At 37.0% G+C, this 16,635-nt stretch overlaps 1 protein-coding gene across 10 annotated transcripts in view; it reads right to left on the minus strand.

Annotated features, from left to right (window-relative positions):
- Positions 1 to 16,635, minus strand: part of WDR33 (WD repeat domain 33) — a 107,184-nt gene that overhangs the window by 25,434 nt on the left and 65,115 nt on the right. Inside the window, exon 8 of one of the 10 annotated variants that reach the window (XM_053910121.1) lies at positions 10,576 to 11,891. The exons of 8 other annotated variants lie outside the window; for them this stretch is intronic. In XM_053910121.1, coding sequence (XP_053766096.1) covers positions 11,821 to 11,891 — 71 coding nt within the window. In that variant the 3' untranslated portion in view covers positions 10,576 to 11,820. Of the gene's footprint in view, positions 1 to 10,575; positions 11,892 to 13,264; positions 15,942 to 16,635 lie in introns of those variants that run through there. One more of the 10 variants, XM_019469476.2, reaches the window with a different exon arrangement.

The raw sequence follows: 16,635 nt of genomic DNA on the forward strand, positions 1-16,635 counted from the left end.
TTTTTAAGAGAGTAAGAGCATGGGGGTGGGGGGGGGGGCTGGTGGCGGTGGACAGAGAGAGACAGAGAGAGACAGTGTCTTAAGCAAGCTCGACGCTCGGTACGGAACCTAATGAGGGGCTCGGTCCTACAACCCTGGAATTGTGATCTGAGCCAAAAACAAGAGTCAGACGCCTGGCTGAGCCACCCAGGCACATCTGTATGGCACTATTAGTTATTCTAAGCAAAGCATGTATACTAATACTTTACATATGAAAATTACAAATAGGTTGAACAACTTGCCCATGATCACACAGCTGATATATGGCAGAGCAGACATCTTGAATGCAGGGAGCTGGCCCCTAAGCCATAGCTCTTAAATGCCTATTGCCCCATTAGATGTGGAAAGGTTCGTCTAAGAGTTACAGGAGGAAAAGAAAACATATCCCTTTCTATTGGCTTCTATATGCACAAAGACTCACTGAAAGATAGCAGACAGGGAACAGATGGAAAGGCAAGTATCCAAGTCTTTACATTATTTTATTTTTAACTATATGCACATGTCATCTATTTTTTTTTATTAAACACAAATAAAAGTTACCTAAGAAAATATGTACAAAATAATATGTGCACCATGCTAATTACATTTGTAGCTTAAAAAGACACACACACAGAGCACACACAAACATTTGCTCAAAAATGTACAAAATGTGCCTGAAAGAAAACACAAGAATCTCATCACATTAATTGCCTCCAAGAGAGGTAAATGCGTAAGGAGACTTCACTGTATATTGTTTGGTACTTTTTAAGTACTGAAACACATGAATCATCTATTGAGAAAAAAATCAACTAAAATTTTTAATTTACTAAATAGCAGTAGACTGATTACCTCTGGAAAGTGGATACGAAATGGTTACAAGTAGCATGTATCATTGTTACAATTTTTTCAAATGAAAAGGAGGAAAAATAAATAGCTTAACCCTGGCGCAGAAGCACACTGATCTGCAACCGCTTCCTTCTTCAGTAAAAAAATGTTACTAAATTTCCAATGAAGTGACAAAAATGCTTTCAAATGATAAAATTGTACCCTCTCATGTCAGTGTTGACACAATTAGATCCAGAACAAGGAGACTAATAGAAATTTATCCTAAGAAAATAATCTAAAGGTTTTTTTTAACTTTTATATTTAAGAGATGGCATTTGAAACCTTGTTGAAAGTAGTGAAAATGTGTGAACAAATTTTAGAGGTGGGATAATTAAGCGAACTGTGTCATGGCCAAAAAAAAGAACATACAACTATTAAAATAAGGATTCTAGGAACAAAGGAAAATGCTCGTGAAATAAAGTGAATTTTAAACTAGCAAGCAAAATAACATATGTATAAATGGTGCATATACCACAGGGGTGATTATGAAAATGTTCATGTGTAAGTACAGAAATATGAATAAGCAGCAAATGAAAACTATATTGAGATCACAGAAACAAAGGTGAAGTGTTCATATTTCCTCTAATGTTACAGTGTGGTTTTAACCATAAATCACATAGGTTAGATTTTTGTGTGTGGGTAACTTTCTGATGTTTTTAAAATGAGAAAAAAAACCACCACTGAATGCAAGTTACTTTGCTAGGCAGTATTTTTCTATCAGAGTAACAAAAATTAAATTTGGTGACCCCAGCAATAAGAGAATAATAGGCACTGTCATCCATTACTGGTCAGAAAGTAAACTGGTACAATTTTGGGAGAGGCCATTTGGTCAAATCTATCAAAATGTTACAGGCTTGGGAATGCAAGCTGGTGCAGCCACTCTGGAAAACAGTATGGAACTGTTTCAAAAAACTAAAAATAGAATTACCCTATGACCCAGCAATTGCACTACTAGGCATTTATCCAAGGGATACAGGTGTGCTGTTTTAAAGGGACACATGCACCCCAATATTTATAGCAGCACTATCAACAATAGCCAAAGCATGCAAAGAGCCCAAATGTCCATTGATTGATGAATGGATAAAGAAAATGTGGTACATATATACAATGGAATATTACTTGGCAATCAAAAAGAATGAAATCTTGCCATTTGTAACTACATGCTTGGAACTAGAAAGTATTATGCTAAGTGAAATTAGTCAGAAAAAGACAAAAATCGTATGACTTCACTCATATGAGGACTTTAAGAGACAAAACAGATGAACATAAGGGAAGGGAAACAAAAATATAAAAACAGGGAGGGGGACAAAACAGAAGAGACTCATAAATATGGAGAACAAACTGAGGGTTACGGGAGGGGTTGTGGGAGGGGGGATGGGCTAAATGGGTAAGGGGCACTAAGGAATCTACTTCTGAAATCATTGTTGCACTATATGCTAATTTGGATGTAAATTTAAAAAAATAAAAAATTAAATTTAAAAAAGTTATAGGCTTAATTCTCCTAGAAATTTACCTGTGTCTGTAGTTGTAAAATCACACCAAAATTTTACAAACATATTTATTGTTCCTTGTTTGATTCCCAAGACTGAAAACAACCCAAACATCAATCAATGAGGGGTTACTTAGGAAAATTAAGGTAAATCCATGTAACTGAAAACAGTACAGCTGTTAAACTGAGGCAAGATGAGGGAACGTTTTGGGGGTGAAGGAAATGTTCTATATCTTGATTATGGTGGTGGTTACAACAATGAAGCAAAGGAAAGGAACATTTTGAAGGGACTGAAATGTTACATATCTTCATTATGGTATATGTCAAAATTCATAGAACTGAATACCTACCAAGGGTGAGTGTTACCATGTGTAATTTAGACCTCAATAAGCCTGACTTTTAAAAAAATATAAGCAGAAAAGCAAAGTGTAATTTCATCCAATTTGTACAAAAGAAAACGTAGCTGATAATAGTTTTTTAGGGAAAAGAAATGCTATGGGAAAAAGTAGGCATTTACTCTTGTACTGCCTGAAGTTTTTAACATGTTCTTTTATTACTTTACTTAATGGCAACTGCCTTTGGTCTCCTTCTATTCAAATCTTAAGAAATGACTGATACTAATTAGTGCCTTTGTCACTCAATACAGAACTAACCAGTGCTTGCAGTCCCAGGAAGATGTGCTTCAGAACCTCAGTGGGGATGCACTTTTTCGGATAGCTCTCAGACTCAGTATGAATGAATGAAGTTGCATATTTCAGGTTTTGTGAGCTGGGTGCTATATATAGAAGCTTAATTTTATATAAATTATTCTCTCACAGAAAAATGATTGAAGCCCAAACACACAGCTTATCAACTGTAACCATTAACCCAAATGAATGTCTCTATACTAATTTTTATCATTTCAAAGGTCCAGAATTTCAGGATAGAACCATTCAAAATTCTTTGTGATCCCCAAATATGGAAACTTCACGAACGTAATTAGTATTTGCAATGCTGAAGCAATTAACACAGATGGAATTGAAAATTTATTCAAGTGATAACTGTTTTTACAAACCAGTGACCTAGATATTTTAGAACTAACATCTTGCTAATGGCTCAAGATCTAGGACTAAAAACTTCTTGCCAATGGAACACCAAGCAATTTTTAAAGTGGCCCTTAATTGTAACTTTTCAGAATCAAGCCTGAAAATATGAAGATAAAATTCAACATCAAACCCACTCCAGGTACTACAAAGCCTAACACAGGGCAAGGTGTAGCCTTGCAGGGATCTGACAGGGGTCTACAGGTAGACTGTGGTAAACACATACAGTCTTCCATAGGAGAAGAGCTTTAAAGAGCCAGCAATATAGGTGCATGGTTACCAAGTAAAGATTCCAGGATCCCTGGGAAAGGTCACAGTACCTCTACCCACACTTGACTGCAATTAGAAAGGGAGGATATGCTGGAAGAAAGATTAATATTCAAAGTTGGAGCTGCAATCGCTAATTCTAAAACTAAGAGATTCCAGTTGCAAATCATTACATAAAGAACAAGACTGTCATAATAAATCTATGTGTGGAATCCCTTAAATACTTACAGATACTTAAGAATTTAACCTGCACTGTCCAATACAGTAAAACTTATCAGCCACACGTGGCTACTTAAACTTGTGTTAATCAAAGTAAAAATTTACGTTCTTCAGTCACACTAGTGACTTTTCAAGTGCTTGACAGCCACATGGAACTATTGGCTAGCATACTGGACAATACAGACATGGAAAAGTTCCATCATCACAAAAATTCCTATTGGACAACACAAGTTTAGACTGTAATTAGCCATTTTAAAGAAAGTTCCTCCTTAAGTTCCCATAATGGTATCATTTTTATTCACTGTTACATAATGAACAACAAAAGAAGTATCTTCAATTGATACTAGAGCCAGGGAAGACCTGCAAAGTTATCCAGTGCTGAAATTGTTACATTAAGATAAAGCTGAGGCCTAAAAGGGGTAAGCCAGTGTCCAGAGGTGGCCTGGATTTCCTTACCATCCCTATCTTCCCTTCACCTTACTATATAGAACATCCAAATGAAGTGGCAAAATACAGCTGACCCTTGAACAGGGGATTGAACTGCACAGGTTCACTTACATGCACATGTTTTTTTGATAAATACAGCACTGTACTGTAAATGTATTTTCTATTCCTTATGATTTTCTTGGTAAAATTTTTTCCCTCTAGCTTACTTTATTCTAAGAATACAACATATAATACATATGACATATAAAATATGTATTTATCAACTGTTATGTTATCAGTAAGGCTTTCCCATTGACAGTAGGTTATGAGCAGCTAAATTATTTTAAGGGAATCAAAAGTTACACATGGAGTTTGCAGCGGAGGTATCCAGGTCCCTAACCCCTGCATTGGACAAGGGTCAAAAAGGTTCCTCTTGTTTCACCATCAGTCACATGTAACTGAGGAGACTGCAGTAGACCAACTTCTGTACACCTTTCCATGTCTCAGAATGACAGAAGAACAGAATCGAAGGGTAAAATTTAAAAATAAATACATAAATGAGAATTGCTTCTTTTAACTACCTGAGAAGTAATCAGATGGATTCTGGAGACCAGGGAGTCTTATTAAGAATAAAGGGATGTGGGGGACAGGGAAAAGAAAAGAAAAAGAAAGGAACATGGCAACCATGACCTAACTCCACCCAAAGAAATTATAAACTAACTTAACAATACTAGGTTACCTTTAGAGATTAAGCTTTGTGGGGAACGAATTCTGCATCATTTCTTAGCTAGCTAACACTCTCTTCCGGTCCTAGCTAAATGAACAGTGACAGAATTAGCATCTTTTAGGAGACAGGTGGTACTGCTTTGTGGATGAACTGGAGTCTGACACACCACACTTGTTTAACTTACTTCTTCAAAATAATTATTTGCAAAAAATAGCCGTAAGTTGTACACCAGAATTTATGCCAAATAGGAAGAAAACAACAATTTTACTTATTATACGTGATCATTCCTTCACACGCTCATTTGTGTGCTTTCCCTTGCTCATTAATTCAAAATAAGTGTGCACAATAGCAACATTTATTGGGCTCCTACTTTGGATGCTCAATCTCTAAAATATGTATGTGATCACCAAACAAAATGAGGACTGAACACTGGGGAAATATTTGTAGAATCATATAATCCAGGTACTGTAACTTTCAACAAAGTTAATACTTAGAATAAAATGTTTGCCGAATAAAGACTGAAATCAAGCTAACAAAAACTAATGGTTCTTAAGAGACTTTTCTCCACAAATGAAAACAGAAAAATCTCTTTTAAAAAAAAAGTTACATAACTTGCCTAAAATAGCAAGATGCAGAATGCAAAACAATTTTTCCTAACTTGATGTGTTTTTCTTAGGACAGATCCTAGAAATAAAATGCAGAGACTTCTTAATAAAACCTAAAACTCGAAGAATAACAGGACAGATGGTTTAGTCATTAGATATTTGATGAACAGTCCCAGATGCACTTTTGTAGAAAGTGGAGGCTTTTCTGTTTATTTCCTATCTCAGAACCATAACATGTAGTTCAGTGACAGAAGCCAGTAGGGGAATGAGGTCTGTTTGTAGACTCTTCCTTTAGAAGAGGAGGTTCCCTGGCTTCTGTGATATTGTATGTAAACTGTGTGCCTCTGTGTATTCAAGAACCTCATCTCTCCTCCACAGCCTCACCAGATCCTAAGGCATCTGTCATCCCACACAGGTAAATAGTCCTGCCTTAAGACAATGCATATGACCCCAAGGCTCGGTGAACAGTCTGAAAACCAGTATTTTTATTTGAAGGTCAAAAATAGTGTCCATTTTCCCATTTTATTTTTCCTGGATCAGGCCAGTATATGAACAAATCTTAAGAAAAATTTCTTTTACACATAACTTACAAAAAGCACCAAGATTTTCTAATACAGGAAGAAAAAAAGCAAACAAAGAATTCAAGTACCATCTCATACATTAACAGTTGAAGAACTGTTATTCAAGAAAATGTGTCAAACAATAACAACAAACTCCATCTACTTCCAGCCACAGGAACATAAATGTGACAGATCAGTTTAAAGCAAAGGGTATTTGTTGCCAGGGTCCACAGCCAGACATTTTAGTATTCAATAGATTAGCGAACTCCATTAAAAAATTAAACATCATAAATAACTTGTACGCTGGCCAATAAATAGGCAATTTATTAACATTTTACCTCCCTTTTTTTGCAAAATGATTTTAAAGCCAATCCAACTGTCAATGTCAACTGAAAGTGATACTATTAGTATTTCCATCATCTAAATCTAGAAAGTGACATTAGTAAAAACTGATAGAATTAAATGGAAAGTCAATCATGGAAACATTATACCTCTAGGCAGTGTTTTCAAGGAGTATGTTCCAAGCAACAACAGAGCACAAAATCTTGGATTTTGTTCTGTGGTCAAAGAGTCAGGCAATGTTGAATTTTAAAAATTAAGTTTTTTTTTTTTTTCCATGTCTGAGAGTTGCTTTCAATATAGATTACAAATCTGCAGGTGAGAATCTGACCATGGTTGTTTTTTTTTTTTTTCCTCAAACCACTCGCAAGTCTCCCAGAAGATGAATGTGGGAAATTATGAAATGCTAGCTTATTATATTGTGTGCAGTGATGAACTAAAATTCAGGACCGCAGACACCTCTGAGGGAAGAGGGGAAGGGCACTGGGGAAGGGCGTGTAAAGGGATTTTCACCACGTCTGTAATGTGCTCTTCTTTTAAAAAATTCAGAAATAAGCATGGCAAAATGGAAGGATTTGACACAGCTGAGTGTTAACACAAAAGTGTTTATCAGGTTGTAAAAAACTGAAATGTATGGTGTCAGAAGAGTATCCAGTATACAAGCATAAAAATTCAAATGAAACAAGGGGGTAAGATACATCATAAATTTGCCAATCTCCTACTTAAGTCACACATTTAATTTGCATATGCAAGTAAAATGGTTTCTATTTATCTGTACCATGTATTTACATGAAAGACTGACCTAAAAGAAATTGTCAGGTAGGTTAAAAACTGAAATTAAGCATACATGTCATAAGATTAATGCCAGGTAGCTACTTCTGGCATCAAAGTGAAATGTTTTATGAATATATGACATATAAATGATTTCTGAGCCCAATAAAAACATATACAGGTATAAGTTTGCTAAAACTTACATGTCAGACTGCTACTGAACTTACACAATAATGTGGGGGAAGGGTGTAACAGAGGAAAAGCACAGCTTCCCTGAGTCAATTTAAAAGACTGTATTTAGAAAAATCTTGTGGATTATGTAAGGGAGAAAAACAATTAAGAAATGATTGATACAACAGGAAACTCTACACTTTCCCCCCAAAACACTGCCTGATAGTGTAAAGAATGAGTATCAACACTCTATATTCTTCAGTTCAAAAAGCAGGAACATTGCATCTTGTTTTCTGCCAACCTGCAAACTCTTTGTTGGTTTTTCTTCTTTTAAAATATTCAAAAAAAATAAAATTACAAGGCTATTTTGGACAATATTCATCAAAGAAGCCTAAAGGGAAAGAATGCAACCAAATATTCTTTCAATCTCATTGCTATTTTACTGTCCCAAATATTAACAACCAGTATCACAAAGCACAGGAGCCATTAGTCTGAGATGGGAGCTACCTGGTGTCCCATACACATGGCAGAAACCAGCTACAAAGTCCTTTATAAGAAAGTGTGCACTGGTGTGTGTGTGTGTGTGTGTGTGTGTGTGTAAGATCAGAAGTTCTCTAGCAAACATTTCTGCACACATTCATAATTCAGTATTAATATACAGATGATGTAATAGTCTTAAAGAATCACGAAAAGAAGCATATAGTCACCACTTGAAAAACTAGAAAAGAAAGTATAAAAACCAAAAAAAAAAAAAAAAAAAAAAAAAAAAAAATCTTGGAAAGAATAATGGGAAGGCCTGGCAATACCAAGACTCCCAAGACTCCCAGAAAGAGTAGCACCTATGGTGTACCACATTAACAACAGAGTCACGACCACTAGTAGACAAGACACCTTGGCCAAAAGTGAAAAGAAGCCATGCCTGAAACCCCTAATAAAGAAGAAAAGGCAGAATCACAAAAGGAAAACAAGAGTAATTTTAAATTATACTTTAAGGCATTTTGGGGGAAAGCTTTCCTTCTGAAAAAAAGATTTAAAAAGTAAACTGATTCATCACCCTCAATTGGCCAGATTAAGGTCACTGTTTTTTAAAGTTGGAGGTTTACATACACAAAAGCAGTAAGGAATCCTGACCAAACTAGAAGTAATTAATTAACCCCATGATAATCATAGTTATGCCCAACATCAACTGTACTGTGAATCTCTTGAGTTTTGCCAGTATCTACTTGTGTATATTTGCACATTTTTGGCTCCCTATAAACCCTTTTCATCTACCACTAAGGAAGGTAACAATGGCAAACTTAAAAGAAATTTACCTGTATCAGAACAAGGTTACACAAACCCCTAAGTAACTGCTGGAGGCAGGTGTCTACCACATGATTCCCAGCAGACTGTAATTTCAAGCTATTATTACTAAGAACTTTTTCTATAAATACATAATCCGAGATGGCATCAACACTCCAATTGGCTCTTAATTATCTCCCTTTCTGTTTCAAAGCAGAAATAAGAAAACAAAACCTCAGCTGGGAGCTGGTGATATTACTTAGCTTCCATCATAGTATAAACAATCAAATAAATATGAGTCCACAATGACCTAAATAACTGAATAAACAAATAAGAGTGGGGAGAAGAGTTGAATCTCTTGTGCATGAAAATTCCAAATAACTTATGTAGTTACTGCACCCTCAAGGACATGAAATGGAACTTCCCACACCTTAACTGTGGGCTGTGCTTCATGACTCTGCCTTCCAAAGAGCACAGCAGGGGAAGGCAGAGAAAGAGTAGCCTTACACTGGACAATTCTGACAAACACTGCCTCAACCTCGTGATCAAGGTCATCAGGTCATGTTGTTAGTGTACATCCTTGCTCTGAGGTAATGAAAAGGGCACTTGACCTCTGTGATGTTCCCCCTCAAATCCCATAAAACCACAACCAATCATGAGAAAAACATCAGATAAATCCCAATTGAGGGACATTCTACAAAGTACCATAAAATTTTCTCTTAAGTCATGATCTCATGGTTCACGGGATTGAGCCCTGCATCACGCTCTGCACTAACAGTGCAGAACCTGCTTGAGTTTCTCTCTCATCTCTCATCTCTCTCTGCCCCTCCTCTCTCTCAAAATAAATAAACATTAAAAAATTTTGTTTTTAAAGACAGAGTAAAACTTCTCATCAAAACACTAGCTCCAAGAAGACTGGAACAAGATCTTGACAGTGCTAAAGTTGGGGGTGCGGGGCTGGAGGGAGACTCTGAATCTAGAATTCACTACCCAGTCAATGCCTCTTTATAAAGGTAAACATGAAATGAAGACATACAATAATTTTTTTAAATTTCTCCCACAGATCTCAGAAAGAAAAAAATATTTACCATTCTAGAAATGTGGAAACCAAGTAATAAATACTTAGTAGGAAATGTGAAAATCCAAACCGCTTTAAGTTAAACTTAATATATTATAAAGAATACCAGCATTTCCTTGAGGTGATTAAAATCTGCCATCTTCTTGTATTTTACTGAATGAATAATGAAAAGCTGAGAGAGCAAAAAATACATCCATGCACATTGTATTAAAAATCAAAATTGTTTTCTTAGGGAAAAGAGATCAATGGTTAATTCTGCCCTCCTCTCTGAGCAGCATCAAGACAGAATCACAAAAATTCTCATTTCCACATAGTCTACTAGACTTCCCTCCATAGGAAGAAAAGATGAAATTAGCTTTGTCCAGTAGAAGCACAGGTACAGTGCCAAAACAGTATTATTTGAAAGCAAAGAAAGGATATATTAAATATACTTTAATTCATAGTGGTACATTGTTTAGTGCTCATACATTATACAGCAGTTACTGGTAAAAAATATGGAGTAGGGGCACCTGGGTGGCTCAGTCAGTTGAGCATCCGACTCTTGATTTTGGCTCAGGTCATGATCTCCCAGTTCGTGGGATCGAGCCCTACCTCTGCACTGACAGCACAGAGCCTGCCTAGAATTACCACTCTCTCTCTCTCTCTCTCTCTCTCTCTCTCTGTCCCTCTCTTAAAATAAATAAACATTTTTTTAAAAACCTGCAGTAAACCTGACCTGTTCAAACATCAGATGTCACCAGTTACAGCCTTATGTAATTTACTTAACCCTTGCTAAGCCTTAATATTTTTAAGTGTTAATACTCAATTATTGGGTTGTTTCAGGAATTAAATGAGAGCTATATAACTTATCATCATGCCTGGCACACATTTTGAACAGTCAACAAATGCTCTTATTTTGATTCAATCTCTGCCCTGAAAAATTCCACCATGAGGACAGATATTTCCAGAGTCAGTTATCCAGCAAGAGCTCTTCCTACTATGAACAGAATACAGGAAAGCAGAAAATGGCTCGATTTAAAACTACTTCCACAAAGTAAGACTTAAGATTTTGCTAAATTTCAGTTTTCAAATGACCTCTGAGAAAAGAACATTGAGTTCCAATGACCAACATCCAAACCAAGTTTTAGACTTGATCTCATGCCGTGTCTCTCTCAGAACTGGAAAATCGATAATGGGGGCGGTCATTGCCTGAATGACTTTGACAATGTTTTAAGTAACTAAGAAAGACAGATAATACTTTTGCTATAACTATGGATTCCACTAGACTAAGATAATGCAGTCTCCAACACAGAGACTTACTTTTATATGTATGGAGTAGATGTTTGACGATTCTCTGCAGTTTCTCTTTTTTAAAAGAATATTAACTCCTTTCTAGGGAGAAAGAAACCTATAGGAAAAATACCAGGTTTAACTCAAGTGTCTTTCAGTCATTTTACTCGATCACTTACCTCTAAATCCCCCACTGCCATGTATTATCTTAAGCTTCAAATACATGATTAAAAATTTCAATACATACTATTTTTTAAGATATAGAGAAATGATGTAAGTAGGAAAAATGCCAGGAGGGAAGTAATGGAAATTGCTTTATTTCTATTTATTTTATTTCTAAAGGTCACTGACGTGAAAAAGAAATTATGTCTTAAAATAAATCATGATTTTAGTACTAAATGAAATGGTGTATACAAGCCCCTCCTTTACTTTCAAAGGTTTACAGTGAAGGCACTTATTTCCCAAGACCACTAATTTTATTAAAATTTCAAAAAACTTCAAGCCAAGTGTGAGCATTCTCAAAAAATAAGTGGGCTTATTACTGAAGAATAAACCAGAGCAGAAACAAACGAAACCCTAAATACACAGCAGACTGTTAGAGGCCTTTAAGACACTTGGGGGCACCTGGCTGTCTCAGCTGGAAGAGCATGTGACTCTTGATCTCGGAGTCGTGAGTTGAAGCCCCACACTGGGTGTAGAGATTACTAAAAAATAAACAATAAAAGACTCTAGGCTCCAAGACAGTTCAATGACAAAGGCTGTGATGTTGTAGTGAGGATAATTACAGAAGCTTCCATAAAGTGACTTGTCCAGGCCCCTGCTGACCTCTCATTTATACAGAACAGCCACCTTCAGTTAAAGTCAGACAACAGCTTTCTAAACAAAGCAGAAGTTAAGTCTTGGGAGAAACCCAAGAACAGGATTTAAGACTGGAGGAGAAAGCAGCACATAGCTTGAGGCAATGCTGCACTGTGACCCCGAAGCAAGGACAGAAGGGAAGGAAGAGGAAGAGTGAATGGGGAAAGAGGAGACAAGAGAGGGAAGGAGGGTGGGGAGGAGGGAGAAAGGAGAAGAGGCATTCTATCTGAGAGTGAAGTCAACCAAGCATTTCACCTCATAACACAATCCACTTAACCGTGGCTTGTGGCAGACGCTGCTCACTCCACACCTGTCCTTCCCACCATCACCACCCCCACCCCCACCATGCACACACAGTCAACAGTGAGGGCTGGCATCCAGGGGAGGAGACTCTGGGGTAAGTGGACTTATTTAATGGTAAAAGAAATGAAAGACAGCTACTTATGCTAACCAATACAAATCTTCATTCAAATATTTAACCAACCAAGGATCACTGAACATCTGAGAAAAGTCAAACAGGAAGAAAGAGAAAGACCAGGAAAAAAGAAAGATTAAGTTACCCCAGGGAAAACAAACAGGAACAAGACCAAGGCAAACCAAACCAAATAAGCTGATTACTATGCTAAAAACTTAAAGGGGTATATTCATTTAAAACAAACAAAAAAAGCAGGTCACTATGAAAAACAAAAATACCAGGGAACCACTAGGAGATCTTGGAAATTACACACAGTGGTAAAATTAAAATTTCATCAGAAGGGCTACAGAACAGACTGGGCATGACTAAAGACAGTATTCTGGAAGATAAAAACAGAAGAAATCTCCCAATTCTTAAGAGGAAAGGAGAGAAACAAAATATGAAAGGAACAGTTAATACAAGGCAGATAGCTCCAAGAGGCCCAACATTAATATATTAAAAGTTCTACAAGAGATAACAGAAAATGATAAAGAAAGAAGAAAAACTCTTTGAAAGAAAGATTTGAAAGTGTAGATTAAAGTGAGCCAAAAAAGATAAAAGTTTAAAATGCTAGGGGCTGGGGCACCTAAGTGGCTCAGTCGGTTAAACGACCAACTCTTGATTTTGGCTCAAGTCATGACCTCACAGTGCATTGAGTTCAAGTCCCAAGTTGGGCTTTGAGCTGACAGCTTGGAGCCTGCTTGAGATTCTCTCTATCCCCCACCGCCCCCCTCTCCCTCTCTCTCCCTCTCTCTCTGTCCCTCTTCTGCGTGCTCTCTCTTTCCTCTCTCTCTCTTAAAAATAAACACTTTTTAAAATTTTTAAATAAAATAAAATATATGGGGAGCCTGAGTGGCTCAGTCAGTTAAGCATCCATCTCTTGATTCTGGCTCAGATAATGATCTCAGGATCATGAGTAAAAGCCCCACAGTGGACTCCATGCTGAGTGTGAAGCCTGCTTAAGAGTCTCTCTCTCCTTCTACCATTCAAGCTTTCTAAAAAAATAAATAAATAAAAAATAAAATACTTACACCTTAGTGTGGGTACAGTAAGAAAAGAAGTTGACAGAGAAAGAGCAATCATTTCAAGAACATTCAGAAAGGAAATCTAGGTTATATGCATAATAATGAGAATCAGAATAACATCTGAAATTGATAGATAATAGAGGCCTTCAAAATTCTGAGGTGTATTCTAGAAGCAAGAATTCACAACCCAAACTATGAGTCAAATATGATGGCAAATTATACACCTCTCCAGGCACTAAGAATTTTGAAATTTATCTCCCAAACACTGTCTCTGGAAAAAAAAAATTTTTTTTCTGATGTATTGTCAATTAAACTGAGAAAAAATGAGTGGACTTAACAAAGGAAGCCAAAGAAATCCCAGTATGACTACAGTCACTGGCACAGAAGACAGTTCAAATCAAAGCAGGAAGTCAGAGAGCCGGCTAAAGAGTGTCTTCAAAAATAAAAACAGGCAGCTTTCTGCCTCCAGGTCCTGTCCCCATGCTTTAATAAAATCACTTTTTTTTGCACTAAAACAAACAAATAAACAAACCAAAATTCATGTACTGTCACTGCAAAACTAAAAGAATTTTTAAATGCTTTTGGTGACCTTACAAACAAAAAAACGAGGAAGTAGTTAGAAATTGCAAGAAAAACTAACGCAAACTAAAATCCTTGGCAGTGTCTAAAAGTAAAGGGAGGAGAGAAAGTAGAAAGACACCGAGGGGCATGTGTTTCCTCATGTAACATAAGGTGAGTGAGTCAAAGGAGGCTGCTTAAAGTTGGTGGCCTGAAAAACTAATGAACTAATAATAAGCACATCGAAAGCTATCAGAAACCACCAAAACAACTATAATTTGTAATGATAAAACCCAGGAGGCAGAAGGCAGTTGGTGGTGTAAGTACATGAAACTCTTCATCTTTCATGACAGGAAGTAAAGAGACACCATATCAGACAGATATACCATATACCAGGAAATATATTATTTTAAATTCTGATGGTAACCACAGGAATAAAAACAAATTGGTTTAAAATTTTTATCTCTGGGGAGTTGTAATGGATTGGCAGATTTTTATGTTTCAAATTCCATCCTGCTATGATGCTGGAGAAAAGACTTTACCATGTGAGCAGACTGTAATTTTTAAAAATAAGATTGCATTCTTAAATGGTGGGAAAATCTTAAAATGTTAACCCTGTCATTTTTAGTTTTTGGCTAGACCACAACAACATTCTTAAACTTTATCATTAAGGACTCCAGGACTGTGAGGACAACTAAGAAGTATCTCCCAAAAGCTTAAATGTTCATAGTCTTTGATCCATCAGGTTCACGGTTAGCTGTCTATCCTAAAGGAAAACTTACATGAGTGGGAACAAATAAAAAGGTACAAGAAAGCTTAGTGTACAACTCTAAACCTCTTGCAAATCCTAAACGTCTATCGATGAGAATGGTTATGTAAGTTATGGTAGATACATGCTATGGAATGTTATAGTTACCTAAAAAGACTGAGGTAGTAATGACACGGAAACATGACCGTGATATATTGTATTGGGAGAAAAGCAAACAGCAGAAGAATATATATGTGGTATAATCCTGTTTCACGTAGTTTTTTTAATGTATACCTTTTTGTATATGCATAAGAACTGTGGAAACATACACACCAAACTATTAACAGAATAGTGATGAACTCTGGACATGAGACTGAAAAAGGGGAGAGACAGACTTTTCACTTCTAATTGTGTGAACTTTTTATGAATGTTTATTACCTTTGTAAAGGCAGAAAACCTCAAGAAGATAACTTCCACATTAATCCCACCCAGTTCTTTCCTTACCTTTCCACCCCTCCACTCCCCCAACACTGTTGCACCACAGATCTCAGCCTTCCATCTGGCACATGGTGGGGATGTGTGAATCCAAACCTTACAATACTCTCCGAATCTTACTTCCGTGCAATACACAGAAAATACTTGCTGCCATGCATGACTGATGAAAACAATGCATCTTAATGTTGCATTTAGTCTTCGGCTTGGTTGGCTGCGGCATGGCATTGCTAATAAAGCCAAAGTTACAAGTGATATCCCCACATAAGCCAAAAACTGTTATGCAGTCTGCTTTCATACTCATCTGTCATCTTCCTGGTGACAGTACAAGGTGTGGAAAGAGCAAAGTAAATCCATTTTAACTAGTGGGAACAAATGGACAGTGGGCTTCAGTCTCATGGTTGTATTCTGAAGAACACACATGCACATTTGTGTGACCAGTTTACACATTTCTTTGCCAGTCGACTGCACACAGTCACTGAGTTGTGTCATGTTGCCCAGAGAGCGCTGGTCAGCTGAGTATCTGCAGCAACACTGCCTGTCTGTACTCTGTGGGAATAGTGTGATGCTGGGGTATGTGGGACCACGAAGTTCTCAGTTTCTGTTCTTTAATTCCCGTCTTCAGTCATCACAGTGAACAACAAAATCAAAGTAATATGACAGAATGAAGGCTACACAACCTTCACTGTGCTTGAAGTATCATTTTTCTTTCATTACTCATTTTTAGAGAAGGCAACAGTAAGAGGAGAAAATCAAGACTGACGGATAATAGAATATATGTGGACTTACAAAGGGACCACAGTGCTAGTTATATAAATATCTCTAACGATGGAGTATTGGATTCTGATCTAAACTTAAAATGTCTATTAAAGGGGCGCCTGGGTGGCTCAGTCGGTTGAGCATCCGATGTCGGCTCAGGTCATATCTCAGGGCTCATGGGTTTGAGCCCCGTGTCGGGCTCTGTGCGGACAGCTCAGAGCCTGGGGCCTGCTTTGGATTCTGTGTCTCCCTCTCTCTCTCTCTCTACCCTCCTCCGCTCATGCTCTGTCTCTGTCTCAAAAATAAAAAAAAAATTAGAAAAAAAATTTTTTTTCAATGTCTATTAAAAATGCCCAAATAAACAACTCACACAACAAAAACGTATCATGCTTTTGGCCCTTATATTTATTTCAGGATACTATAAACCTAGTAAAAAGTAGCAATGGAAAAGGGGCACCTGGGTGGCTCAGTCAGTTATATATCTGACTTCAGCTCAGGTCATGATTTCACAGTTTGTGAGCTGGAGCCCTGCATCGGGCTCTCCGCTCTCAGTG

The sequence above is a fragment of the Panthera pardus genome, unplaced genomic scaffold (assembly GCF_024362965.1).
Source record: "Panthera pardus isolate Hobbes unplaced genomic scaffold, ASM2436296v1 HiC_scaffold_10, whole genome shotgun sequence".
NCBI classification, from domain to species: domain Eukaryota; kingdom Metazoa; phylum Chordata; class Mammalia; order Carnivora; family Felidae; genus Panthera; species Panthera pardus.